At 41.4% G+C, this 14,821-nt stretch overlaps 1 protein-coding gene across 1 annotated transcript in view; it reads right to left on the bottom strand.

The window, feature by feature from the left end:
• KPNA3 (karyopherin subunit alpha 3) overlaps positions 1 to 14,821 on the bottom strand; it is a 79,238-nt gene that overhangs the window by 53,117 nt on the left and 11,300 nt on the right. The window contains exon 2 of the mRNA XM_084609765.1: positions 6,163 to 6,207. Coding sequence (XP_084465891.1) covers positions 6,163 to 6,207 — 45 coding nt within the window. The remainder of the gene's footprint in view (positions 1 to 6,162; positions 6,208 to 14,821) is intronic.

Below are 14,821 nucleotides of genomic sequence, written 5' to 3'. Positions count from 1 at the left end.
TGAAGAGCTCCATTCCCCTGAAAGGCAGGTCTTCTACAGTGGCCTGTACCTTGTGCAGCGTGCCAGGTTCCTAGAGCCATGAGGTCTGTGTCATAGTGACAGCCATGGACTATGCAGCTGTACCAGATGTATCAGTGGCTGCCAGTAGTGACATTCCCACAACCATCTCGCCCTCCTTAATATTCCATTATCTCATCCCTGTTCTGGTGTTTGATTTTGCATTCTTCCAGGTGAGAAAGTTGTACTTGGCAAATAAGCCCTGGTAATTTGCCAGCAGAAGCTGGAGAGAGGCTGATGAATATGCCTTGCACTCTAAAAGTTACAACTCACTGGGGTCTTTGTCCTTCAGTGTTCCTTTTGTGGACACACATTTTTCCTGTCTTGCCAAAACAACCATGGACCATGGTTTTGGACAGGCATAAAGGTGTTCAAAGCCCTTTGGGGGCACCTGACATCTCTTCTCTACCTCTTTTCCAAGTGGGCGGAAGTGTGTGTGGAATATTTGCTACAGTCCTTAGGCTGGTTGCAGGATCCATTCATTAACAAGGAGGGCAACTCTGGCTCGCATTATGGTTGTCAAAATAACAAAGAAATTGAGAGAGACTTCTCATGTATATAAATACAGCTGCAATATGCAGGGTATCTGCAATGCAAGACAGGAGGTCCTAAAAAGCTTTAAAGTAAACAATTGCTAGGGCTGGTGTCACTGTCTCATCCACAGATAAGACAAGGGTTGCTGTAATTCCTTCATTGCTTCTTGCTCTTCGGAGCCGATACGTGGTTCTGATGTGGGCAGCCTAATCAATAAAGCCATTGGGAACATGATCTCCTACCCTTTCTGGAAACACAGGAAAGGGATCTGCTCCTGGATGCATGACGACAGTTCCAGTAAGGCCAACATGAGCAAGGTGACATGCTCATAGATACTGGCTTGGTTCAGGGTGTCTGCCTCAGTGCCACTCCTGCCCCATTCTGGGACATGACTGAATAAGGGCTCCCCAGTGACATCCTTCGGGTCACTATGGAAGCAGAAAGAGGATCTCTGTCCAACGCAGGCAAAAAGGATGGCAGAGTGTATCTCCTCTTTGAATGGCAGTGCTAGAGTAATATGGCATTGGTACCAGTCATTTATTTGGCATGGTGAATGTCTAGAGGTGATTGAAATTCCTCCAGATTGTATCTTGGGCCCTTGCTGACTTCAGCTGCAGATACCAGTACCAAGGCTGGCACTGGATCTCTCATTCCCTGTCTGGTCAAGGACTCAGACCTTGCCTACACTACATAGTTTTGTTGACAAAAAGTCATGGTTTGTCAACAAAACAGTGGCGAAGTATACACTACAATGCTACTTCTGCCAACAACTCTCCTGCTTTCGTGACAAAATAAAACCACCTCTACAAGAGGTCAAGAGCTTTTTGTGGCAAAGTCAGATTAACAAAATGTCAGCGTAGACACTGCGGTTGGTTATGCCGCTATAAATGGCTTCTAGGAGGTATCCCACAATGCCCATCCTGACTGCTCTGGTCAGCAGTTTGAACTCCACTGCCCTGCACCCAGGTACACAGGCATTTGCCCCTGCTCCTTTAAAGGCTCAGGAATTTTTGAAATTCCACTTCCTGTTCGCTCGGCATGGAGAGCTCACATCACATCTTCCAGCTGACTATGACGACTCCATGCAGCAAACAATCTCCCACTTGGAGCACAGCTGAGTTGTTGGATCTGCTGGCACTATGGGAAGAGGAGGCTGTGCAGTCCCAGCTTCACTCCAGTTGTAGGAACTTCAATACCTACAGGCAGATTTTTCATGGCTTCTTGGATAAGGGCCACAAACAGGACACTGTGCAGTGTGGTATGAAGATAAAAGAGCTGAGGCAGGCTTACCAGAAGGCAAGGGAGGCAAACTGTCGCTCTGGTGTTGCGCCAAAGACTTGCCACTTCTATAAGGAGCTAGATGCCATCCTTCGCAGCAACCCCACCTCCACCACCAAAAGCCCAGTGGATACTTTGATGGGGCAGCAGGCAGCGGACATTGGACTCAACTTCAAGGATGAAGTCGTAGATGAATAGGTGGTGCACACATCACAGTCTGGTGGTGTGGTGAGTCAGGACCTCTTCCACTCTGGAGGGGTCTGGCCAGTCCCAGCAGTCCATCTCTGGTGCGCATGATGCAAGAAAGGAGAGTCCTGGGCAAATGATTTTTTGTGTTGATGCTGCTCGGTTATAAGAGGTAACTATGTTCTTTGCTCTGTATGTTCTAGAAATGGGTGAAGGGATAGAAATGTGCAAGACTAGCTGTGTTTCTGCATGTGCCATATTCCCCTGTGCAGTTAAGCAGTGTGGCAGAACAGTGTGTTGATACACACTGAGATTTCATGGGAAACCTCCAGAGAGATCTCCAGGAAACGTTCCTCCAGGTACTTGCCAATCCTCTGCTGAAAGTTCCTTGGCAGAGCCGCTTTATTCCTTCTCCCATTGTAGGAAACTTGCCCACGCCACTCAGCAATCACTTGTGCAGGGACCAAAGCAGCACACAGGTGAACAGCATAGGAACCAGATCTGAAACTGCATGTGTAAGGAGATGTACCCTTGCATACTCTTAGGAGTAAGATATCAGCTTCAATCACCCCCGCCTGTGGAAAACAGTGGCAGAATTTATAATATTGCCCTTAGTCACCTGCACAGATCCCCTTAAAAACCACCTAGACCCTTTGGCCCTTCCTGAATGCCCAGGCCGAACTCGCCATATTCAGAGCATTCGCTGAGATGTTTGCTTGCCAAAGGACAGTGAGAAAGTGATTGGTATGTTAAGAGGTGTATTTCACTATAGCGATTCAATGCTGTGTGTGAACTAAATCATGCTTCTGCGTATTGTTTCTTGTGCTACTGCAGATATGACCTTCAGGGGGAACCCCCAACACGCCAGCCAAGCGCATCCACCAGATAAAAGGAAGCGACCAAGATGGAGCAAGGAGGACATGTTCAGAGAGATGCTACAATACCTGGAGGCCAAAAAAAAAAAAAAAAGAACACTACGTGGAAAAAGACCCTGAAGGACAGAAAGGAGCATGAGGCGTGCATTAAGGGTCAGCAGTGGATGACAAAAGTGATGAGGAGCAAACAGATGTTGAAAACCTTAATCATGTCCCACATAGAACACATGTGCTTGTCCCCCTCCTGCAGCTGATCTAGAACTGCTTTCCATGCCTGCCCCAAACTCCTCCCAAACATTCCTTGCAACTTCCTGGAATGTCTCTATACTCCATTCACTCCACTCCTTTGGACAGCTTCCAAAATGACAGCTTGACTTACACAGTTATGAGATACAACATTGCCATCACCCTTCCCACCAAGTCTTGTGTGTGTGTGTTAATTGGCATTTAATAAAAACAAACTCTAATAAAGATTGGTTATCTTTCAGAGTCTCCTACACATGGTGGTTGCTGCTATTAGTAATACACAGTGGCAGTTTGATCATTTGTTGACTAAAAATCCTGGTCATGAATCACCACAATTTTCATGCAAGACAGCAAGTTAACAAAACATGACAAGAGTGCTGTATGACATGACATTACTGGGGCTCAGTATCAAGATGTTGCCTCAAAGCCTCCCCAATTTGAATAGCTTCCGCTTGTGACCCTCTAATAGCCCTGGTATCTGGATGCTCAAATTCAGCAGCCAGGCAATCCACCTTCGCACTCCACCCTGAGGGAAAAACTTTTCACCCCTAGCCTCACAAATATTATGGTGTGTGCAGCAGGCTCCTATGACCATGGGAATGTTCTCTCACTTAGGACTAATCTGCCATAAAAGCACACTGGCGCTGCCTTTAATCTGCCAAAGGCACATGCCATGGTCATTCTGCACCTGCTCAGCCTGTGGCTGAAGTGCTCCTTGCTGCTGTCCAGGTTTCCCATGTGAGGCTTCATGAGCCATGGGAGTAAGGAGTACCCTGGGTCTCTCAGGATCACTATGGACATTTCAACATCTCCAACTGGAATCTTCTGGTCAGGAAAGAAAGTTGCTGCTTGGAGCTTTCTATACAGGCCAGTGTTCCTGAAGATACTTGTGTCATGCATGTTCCTGGACCACCCCATGTTGTCAGTGAAACGCCCATGATGATCCTCAAGAACCAGCAATAAAACAGAGTACCCCCTTTATTGATTTATTCCATTGCAGGATGGTCCAGGGCCAAACTGGAATAAGTGTGCCATCTATTGCTCTGCCAGTTAGAAAGGTGGCTTTCCACACCCGAAAGTTCTGCAACCACTGCTTGTTACCCAAGACCTGCATAACGATGCGATCCCACCACTCAATGCTTGTTTCCTGAGCCCAAACGTGAGAGTCCACAGTATTCAGCTGCTTCATGAAGGACAAAAGTAATCTGGTGTTTCTTTCCATGGCACACAGCAGGTCAGGCAACTCTGATTCCTGTTCAGACTGGGTGCTCATGATATACTGCATGACTGTCTGCGACGTGTTCAGAACAGTAGAGAGCAGTGGAGGATCCATCCTTTCAGACTGAGATGGCAGGCACGTAAGAGGGGCCACTGAAAAATTCCATGAAATGCAGTTGGAAGTCCCTGGAATGTTGGGACAAAACTGCATGGGACATTGAACCCAAACCCATGATGCACTGAGATCCATTCTGCCTTCCCACAACTCCTAGCTTTAGAAGGTGGCGAGTAGCATAGTGGGATAGCTACCTACAGTGCACTGCTCTCACTGTCAATGCTAGAGCACCAAGAGTGTACGCACTCTGCTGACAAAAGGAGCTTAGTGTGAACATGTACAAGTGATTAATTATCCCAGTTTTTTATTGTCTGCTTAACGTGTGTTGACAAAACTCTGTAGTGTAGAGAAGGCCTTATGCCGTCTTTTGAGGAGTGACATTTAGTTTCCTCCTCAGACTTCTCTTCACATTTAGAGATATTTGGGCTCTGAATGAGCCTCACTGATACGTACAGGCCTCTATGCTGGCTTTACTGCCTAAAATACTGGCCCCAGGGCTGACTTGTCTCCAACAAGAATGGTATGCAGCTTGTTGTAAAGGGCACCACCTCATTTATTGTTGGCCTTGTGATCTCCCTACTGAAGTTTCTTTGCTTTCATGCTGCATAGTTGCAGATTCCCATTATACCCGTTGGGTGGCATCCCATGTGCAATCTGTTCATAGATGTCCATGTTTCTACAACTGATCTATAGCTGTGCTTGAAACCTCTTCTTCCCACAGGCAGAAGATCCAATACCTCCTGTCTACTGCAGGCAGCACCACATCTAGTGAATGGACCCACCACAGTCAGTTGGGCAGTTGCACACAAGGGTGAGCTGCTAGGTGTGCTTGCCAAAGTATGCAATCAGAAAATGGCATTTAAAAAACAAAAACACATGGGGGAGTTTAAATGGCATGGGTGGGAGGGGGTACGGTGGCTTTCTGACTCCTGAGAAAGTCTACAGTTGTGGCCAGAGTAGTCACTTGTTGCAGGGAATGGGGCATTGTGGGACTGATGGTGGAGGACAGTTAGGGTTGACACAGGTCATTCAGTGTCTATGCTTGCACTGCATTGACCTCAATAGACCAATCATGGCTCCACACCATTTGGGGAGGTGGGTATATAGACTGTATCGGTGTGACAGGGTGCTTACATCACCTGGAGATAAATTTGAGTGTAGGCACATGCACAAATAGGTTGATGCAAGGCAACTTATGTCAACCTAATTAAGTACTGCAGATCAGGCTTGAGAGCCAAAAACAAGACCTCCCACACCTTCTGAAGTGCCAGAACTGCTCCATTCCAAAGTTTCAAGCTTACAGCTTCTTGACAGCTTCTCTAATGCTTTGCAATACAAAAGGTACATTGAAAATTTGGTGGCAGAAATACTAAACTGAATTTTATGCCACATTAAATGCACACAGCAATGGCTATAAGTTGACTAAGCTAAGCTGAGCTGAGCTAAAAGTAGGCAATGGGGGCAAGACAACTAGGAGGGAGTGGGGAAGTGAAGAAATACTTCATACTTCTAGAATCCATAAGACAATTTAAGCCTAATATTCTCTGTAGGACATGGGGCCTTGAACAGAGGCTTGTAGTAGAAACAATAGTAATAGATGAATGTCAAAATTATGACAATTTCCAGCTAATAAGCAAAAGCAGATCAAATTACCTTCCGCAGTTCAATTGTTACTTCATTTCTGTGTCTTCGCATTGTCTGCAAAGCAAAAAAAAATCAAGATTATATATGAAGAAAAACAGTGTACACAGATTTGTAAACAGTGTTCTCCTAAGCTACTTAAAATGAAGCTACTCACAGAAAGCTACAACAGAAGAGGGCTTAGTGTAAAGCACTTCAATTATAAACAAAATGTAATCAATTTTGGAATCTTTCCCAGCACAGATCTTGGGAACCACAGGGTTAAAGAAAAAAATAAAATACCCCACAAATATGGTAAAAAGCTTCATTATGAATGCAGAAAACAAGTACACTGAAGGATAGAAAGCTTTTTGAATAGTTTAATATAGTACTCCCTTGTGAAGTGCCACAAGGCTCAGTTCTCTTTGGTCTTATAAATATTTAGATGTAACCACCAGGAAAAAAGTTGACTAGAGTTCAAATGTTAGCTGTTTTACCTGTGTATGGTTATCTGTCCTTCACAACTTACAGCATCTGTAACCAAGTTATCCCAATATCTGCCTGAGATCAGCACATAGACAAGAAAAGCTGGCTGATGCTTAACCCACTTAAGACTGAGGTTGTGTGTAGGTACAAGGAAGCACTTTGAAGAGCTTACCACAGTGCCAGTGGAGGATGTACGTACATAAATGTACAGACAGACTGCAATCTGTGGGTCCTTTTAGACTCCTCCCTGACACTGGGCTCTCATAGCAACATCTCTGAGAAACACTCTACTATTCCAGCTGGCTTAGAGATTGCATCCCATCATTGATTATCATATTGCCTCTTGCACCCTCTAATTCATTTACAGAAATACTATGTACTTGGATCTGAAAACATCAACTCTGAAAAACAGCAACTGGTGCAGAACACAGCAGAGTACCTCCTCAGCCACATGGTAACCAAGAGCACAAAGTCCCTGTATTTTGCTCATTCCATTTTCTATCGGCAACCACATCACCTATAAATTCTTGATCTTTATCTTCAAGGATCAAAATGGTCTGCCCACCACATCTAAAACTCCACCGCATCCTTGGAGGCCTCAGCCACTGGGATCCATATAACAATTATCTACAGTGAATGAAGGCCATGTGCACAGAAAGACAAGGCTTTTTTTTTTTTTAAACAGACTTGCCCAATACTAATGACATCACCCCAACCATAACTAAACACAACCATGAACCTCAACATTTTCTGATTCAGCATGAAGTGCACTTTGACCTCGCTTCCCACAAACAATGCATGTTCTCTGAGGTACTGCCCTTCTCCCTGTGCTATACTGCTACGGCTGAGGTGGCCAGAGTTGGAATCCACCCCCCCCCCCCTTTTTTTTTTTAAATGAAAAGAGGTGGCTACTGGCAAGGCAATCTCTAGGAGAATGCCAGGACTCGAACTTGCTCTTCACCCTGCCCCAACGCACTGTTTTTATTAAAAATAGCCTGAATTTAGTGACCTTCCAAGCACGCTGTAAGATTTTTTTTTTAAATAGACTGTGTGGAAAGGATTTTTTTTGTTTGAGTTCCTATCTGAATTATTTTAATGATACAGGAATTCTGTTGTACTACTAATTGTGTGTTGAGACCTAGAATCTTGTATAGATATTTACACCTAAATATTAGTTACTCACTACATTTTATTTATTTATTTTTATAAAGTGAACATAGTACTGACCACAGAAGAAGGAAAACCTTAAAAGTCTAAACCAGGAGTCTGTGAAGTTAACTGTGATAGGCATGTCATAAGAAACCAAAACAGAAGTCTAGCCATTGGACAGTCTCTAAAATGTCTAGTTACATCAAAATTTTGAAGTCTACTCCAAGAAGTTAGAACCGTTCTTGAAATAAACTATGCAAAGCCTTGAAAGAGGCTTGCACTGTTTAAAAAGTTAAAATGCAAAACACACTTCACATTTAAGGTAGATCATTTGTGATAACCTTTCCAAAGAGCTGGAAGTCCTCCGTTCACCACCACAGTGATATATTGCTTTTTAAATATACAGTATTTACTATAAAAACAAATGTAAAATATGGCATTTGAAATATTTTCCTCATATTGCACAACTGGATATACAATATAAATTTGTTATACAATGTATTTTTTCAATAAGTCTTCCCTTTACTGTGCCTTAGTGTATTAAATGAAGAATGTGATTTAATATTTAAATATATATGCATGCTTACTTAATGAATTACTAGTTGTATCTTTGGTAAGTACCCAGGAGATCTGATTGTACAAACATATGTAGTGCTCGTCACAAAAATTTAAGCTAATTTAATAATTGACAGTTTAAAAAAATACACAATGTGACAAATGCATATCAATGGCATACTTATTTGTAACTGAACTAACCTGGATCTCTCCGTGTATAATTTAAATATAAATATTAGACTACAGGTCAATGAAAAAGTCCGCAGTTTATTCCTCTGAACAGATTTTAAAAGCAGTATGGCTAATTCCTGTTTTGTCTATTTTTGTCCCAGGACACTATTTAAGGGGACATCTGTACAAAACTTTTATCTATGCTTGCTGGAGAGTGAATTTGTGTGTGGGGGTGGAGGGTGAGAAAACCTGGATTTGTGCTGGAAATGGCCCACCTGATGATCACTTTAGATAAGCTATTACCAGCAGGACAGTGGGGTGGGAGGAGGTATTGTTTCATATTCTCTGTGTATATATAAAGTCTGCTGCAGTTTCCACGATATGCATCTGATGAAGTGAGCTGTAGCTCACGAAAGCTTATGCTCTAATAAATTGGTTAGTCTCTAAGGTGCCACAAGTACTCCTTTTCTTTTTGCGAATACAGACTAACACGGCTGTTACTCTGAAACCTGAAAATACTCAATGGGTTAATAGGAGCTTTCTAAAAAGTCCTAGATTCAGGATAAATTTGAAATGGCACATAAAAATAAAGAAAGTAACTATTTTCAAAGTACTAATATGATCTTCCTGCTCAGTGCTAGAATCATGATAGTACCATGGTCTGAATACCATACTTCTGGCACTACACCTACAAATTAGAAGCAGAGGCACTGTCAGTTTGGCAGCAGTATGATACACACTTGTTCTATATCTGCCATAAACTTTCTCAAAACATTTTTCTCATCCCAATCAGAGGAGTTCAAGGATGCATACACTGTCACACTAGAAACTTAGGGACCAAGTACTCCTGTAACAGATACTGAAATTTTCAAATTTCCCAAAAATTACTGATTGAGTTGAAAAATGAGCCACAATCTATTTTACAACTAACTTTCTCCTACTCATTAGTAGGTTATAGTTCTATTTTATATCAGAGCCACTGCCAAGACAAGTTAAAAATGTATGAAAGTGCAAAGTAATTAGATCCTATGCCTTCTGAGATGGAAATTCAGCATAGCAACAGTGATCCAAACAAAGTTATATCCCCCAGAGTCTCTAAATTGACCACACTGCACAAGGTATCGTGTACTTATGCATCATACTACAGTTGCTCACCTGAGGTACAGCGAGGCAAAAAACTATTCACCGAGTGTTATTATGGCACAACAGTGCTCATTTAAGTTAGCAGTAATGTTACAACACATCGAGGACATCCTAAATGATCTGGCACTTAATTGGCAGTTAAGTCCATATGACATTTTATATCACTACTAAGAAATAAGATTTCCTCTTCCGATTCAGTATCTATAATGGACAAATTACCTATAAAAATGTTAAGATTTAATTTGAAAACTTTTCAACAGGGAGGTGCCAAGCTCTGAAATAGGCAGTTTTAAAAGTAGAGGTTGAAATTTGAAATAAACATTGCTTAAGTTATTTCTTTAGCATTTTCTTCAGCAAGATAAGAAACTTTAATGAAAGAAGACACGGAGATAAACAAAAATCTGGTGTGCCTACACTTAAAATGGGTTAGGGTTTTTTTTTTATTATTATTATTTGAGGACAGGAATCAATCTCTAGATATTCTTTAAAATCTGACATGAAGCATGCATGACAAGAGTCTTTCCTTACCATTTCCACTCTAATTTTGTTTAGACAAAGTTCCATCATATAGAACAAAAGCTTCACTGAAAAGTCGCACTGGATTTATCAGTACTGTATGTGAAGATCTCCATGTGAACCCCTTATACCTTCCTGATTGCACTATAAATATATTTGTGTTAAGGCAGACAGTTTAAAAAAATTGCAATTAATCCCGAGATTAAAAAAATATCAGCAATTAACATAGGTTGATTTAACAGCCCAAGCAACCCTATATAAATGTTTTCTATCAGCAAAACCCTGGCCAGAGGTTTGTGGGGAAAAGGATGCCCCTAGAATGAATGCTGAGACCAAATGTCAGCTCTAATAATCCTACTCTGAAATAACCTGTTCAGGTCAAACCAGTTTTAAATCCATGTCGCCAACACCAGCATTTCCTATTTCACAACATTAGATCCACAGAAGCAAATTTGTCATGAACTTGGCCTACATAGAAAACAAATTGCTTTGAAGTTTTGGATAGGAATTAAGATTTATTGAATCTTTAAACTTGAATTCTATAGATTGAAGAGATTATGCTTATTCCTTTACCTAAATATTAAATTTAAGACATTCTGCAGCAAAAACACACATTTACAATTTGTGAAATGGTAGCCTATACGCCAAGATTTATTTTTTAAACTTGCATTATGCAAAAGAGGTATATTCTGTATTAATAAGATTTTTAGAGAAGAAATTATGACAAGAAAAATCTAAAAATGAAGATGCTAGTTTGTAGTATAGAATATGTATGTCACTCAAGATAGGACTGAATCAAGTTTAGAAACAATGTCCTGGCACAGAATAAAGAACTCAACAACCCTTTCCCCCCCACCCCCCCAAAAACCAACAACTTTGTATACAAAAAGCTTGACCCCATCCATACTGACCAGCCAAACTGTTTGGACAGCTATTTGAACCTGTTACAAACACCATTTAAAACTGGTGTGGGATAACTATTCCTGGTGCTGTGTACCATAGTTAAGTGTAGAATCAAATTCAGAAAGTTTTTTGTGCCACTGCTGTACACAAAATATTTAAAATTCATATTAAAAATCCATTTTAGATTATCCTACATATGGACTTTACTAAATCATACAAGATTATTCTTAAGGGACTACAGAATAGGAATTCTAGGCCCCTGGAACATACACTTGCCTCCACTTTGGCTACAGTACAAATTTTGCTTTTTAAGTGTATCTAAAGTAGTCACCAACTGTTTCTTCAGATATTACCTCATTTGTCATCCTGAGAGAGAAGAGATGTAACGATTCAAGATTTTTTTTTAATAAATTAAAATTGCATTTTTTGGGCACAGAAAGGGGGCTCAATATCAAATTTAAATTCTGTCCATAAAATCAAGTTTAATTTGGCAGTAACTAAAATTTGTTACCATTTTAACTACAATTTTTTTCAATCATTTACAATGAGGATCAAGATTATACAGAGCCAAGGTGTAGTCTTAGGTTAGAATTCTACACTTTAAATGTACTGTAATGAAAGACTCCCAATCACAGCAATATAAACAGAATTGGAGACTATGGTAACCATTGTGCCAGCCCAGCCTGCCCCATCACTAACTAACTGGAACACCTAGAGAATAAGCAATGCTTAAAACTCAATCTCTTTTCTGATGTCACAGTAGCAGAGCAGGAGTCAGATTCAGGTGCTTGGTTGGTAAAGTTAGGATGGGAAGTGAATATGGTGCTATGGGTTGGTTGGTTATATTGTGGATTTTGAAGCAGAAGGGGGATGGGTTGGATACTTACAATTATATGTTCAAAAGTACAAGAGACTTAGGAGTCTAAAGTCATATTTGCACTATAAAATTAAGTCAACCTATGTTAGGTCAACTTACAGCCACTGCAGTACTTACTGCAGATGTTCACGTCCACACTGCCCATCTTCTGTCAGTGGTGTATGTCTTGAAGTTTGTCTTTAGGTAACAAATCTAAATGTTTATTGTATAAACATTTATATTTTAATATTCACTCTTAAAAGTGTTAATATAATATACTACTTCATATAATTACTAAGAGTAAATGAGTAAAAATTATGTGTCAAACAGAAAGTACCATACCCTGACAGACTCATGTGGGAAATGCATGGGTAAGGAATTTGTGCCCTCCAAAGTGTTTCTGGCCAGTGTTCTCTGCAGAATTTAAAGGGTGGGTCTATTCTAAGAGTGACTAGAAGAGTTATTACAGGATTCCATATTCATTGTCTCACTGGATTTCTAGATTCAATTCCTTCAATTTGCTACTAAACGGATGTTTTTGTTTTGTTGTTTTGTTTTTTTAACTGCCAGCCCCACTGACTCATCCTAGGCTCCATCAGTCAAGGTGTATTCTTTCCATCTCATGGGTCTCCAGTAATAAAGATTTTATTAGACCAAATTCTGGCCACAGATTTGTTTATCTAATGTAAGGGCTTGTCTACACTACCCGCAGGATCGGCGGGCAGCAATCAATCCAGCAGCTAGTCTAGTATAGACACACTAAATCGACCGCCGAGCGCTCTCCCATTGACTCCGGTACTCCACGGGACCAAGGAGCACAAGCAGAGCTGATGGGACTGCGTCAGCTGTTGACTTACTGTAGTGAAGATACTACATACATCAACTTCAGCTATACTATTCAAGTAGCTGAAGTTGCACATCTCAGACTGACCCCATGTGGTAATGTAGACAAGCCCTAACTGTATTGAGACTAGGCCTTCAGAGGCCACCTAGCAATCCTACACTAGGTATCTAGGTTCTTATGACACTCGGAACCGTAGTATCTGAGCACCTCACAACCATCCTATACTGGAAACCTACTGACTGCTATACTTATCGACATGCTTCCAGCTTTCATCCAGACTGTATCACACAATCCATTGTCTACAGCCAAGCTCTAAGGGACAACTGCATTTGCTCCAATCCCTCAGACAGAGAGGAACACCTACAAGATCTCTATCAAGTGTTCTTAAAACTACAATATCCACCTGCTGAAGTAAAGAAAGATTGAGAAAGCCACTCCAGGACAGGCCCGACAAAGAAAGTAACAGAACGCCACTAGCAGTCACCTTCAGCCCCCAACTAAAGCATCAACAAGGATCTACAACCTATCCTGAAGGACAACCCATCTCTCACAGATCTTGAGAGGACTGGCATGTCTCCCTTACAGACAGTCCCCCAACCTGAAGCAACTACTCACCAGCAACCACACACCACAACCTAAACACTAACCCAGGAACCTATCCTGGCAACAAAGCCCGTTGCCAACTCTGTCCACATATCTATTCAAGGGACATCATAGTGTTATACCAATAACATAAAAACCAGCAGGATCTTAAAGGGGAAAAGTCAAAATGCCACATTTATTGTGAATACTGAAAGAATCATAGTAAGCAGTTATGTTATAGCTATAACTTCCATTCAATTTCATATTTATTCACTCATTCATACACGTTCTGCAAGGTTGTTATCATAGTTACTAGCCTTAGAGTTGCTCATGCCAAGCCATTGGCCAGCCAGGTGGCCTGGACATGAGGAGGGAGAAGGGCCTTGTCAGATGCTCATTTGATGCTCCTGGAAGTTGGTTTGCAGAATCAGACCCCAAAGTTCTCACTTTCTAGAGTCCATTTTTATAGGAATTTCTTCCTATGCCAGTCTATGGGAATTGCTTCATCATGCTGTTGCTGAATCAACAGATGGCACATTCCTGACTGCTCCGTGCTGCCAGATGTTATCTTGTTCTTTGATTCTCCCATTCTTGAGGCTGTTGGGTGGATTCCAGTCTGCCCTCAGGGGGTCCTCTGGTTATTTCCACTTGACGCCTTCTTCAGCTGATGGACATTGGATTCTTAGGCTGGCAATTCCCTGCTCATTCATTCAGTTATTATCCACACCAAGCATCCATCCTCTATTTAACCGTTAACAAAGCGAGATGAATACAACAAAAGGGCGGGGAGTCTCTGGGTGCTGTTTCTGTTGTTACAGACTATTGCTTTGAGTCTCTCTCTGTGTGAGTAGTTGTTACAAAGAATTGCTTTGAGAACAGACTCAATCTTAGAATGTACTAACACAATTAGCAGCTTGCAAGTTTCACACAGAGGGAGAGAAACAGTACTAAAAACCAAGAGACCTCTTAATTAGTAATACCCTGGAACCTAAACTATGGGGAATCAAACTCATTTGTGATTTTAATACAGAACTTCTTTAATATGACCCAACAATAGGACCTGATCACATCAGCCACACTATCAGAGATGTTCAGGTGAACGAGCCTACCAATGTGATATATGCCATCATGTGACAACAATGCTCCTCTGCCATGTAAACTGGCCAAACAGGACAATCTCTATGCAAAAGAATAAATGGACACAAATCAGACATCAAGAATTATAACATTCAAAAACCATAACATTCAAAAACCAATCGGTAAACACTTGAACCTCCCTGGTCACTCAATTTCAGACCTAAAAGTTGCAATTCTCCAACAAAAAAAGCTTCAAAAACAGACTCCAACGAGAAACTGCAGAATTGGAATTAATTTGCAAACTGAACACCATTAAATTAGGCTTGAATAAAGACTGGGAGTGGATGGGTCATTACACAAATTAAGAACTATTTCCCCATGCTAATTCCCCCCGCCCCCCACTATTACTC

This window comes from Lepidochelys olivacea, assembly GCF_965140295.1.
Source record: "Lepidochelys olivacea isolate rLepOli2 genome assembly, chromosome: 1".
Classification (NCBI taxonomy): domain Eukaryota; kingdom Metazoa; phylum Chordata; order Testudines; family Cheloniidae; genus Lepidochelys; species Lepidochelys olivacea.
The sequence above is the reverse complement of the archived record's forward strand: the minus strand, read 5'-3'. Positions and strand labels throughout refer to the sequence as shown.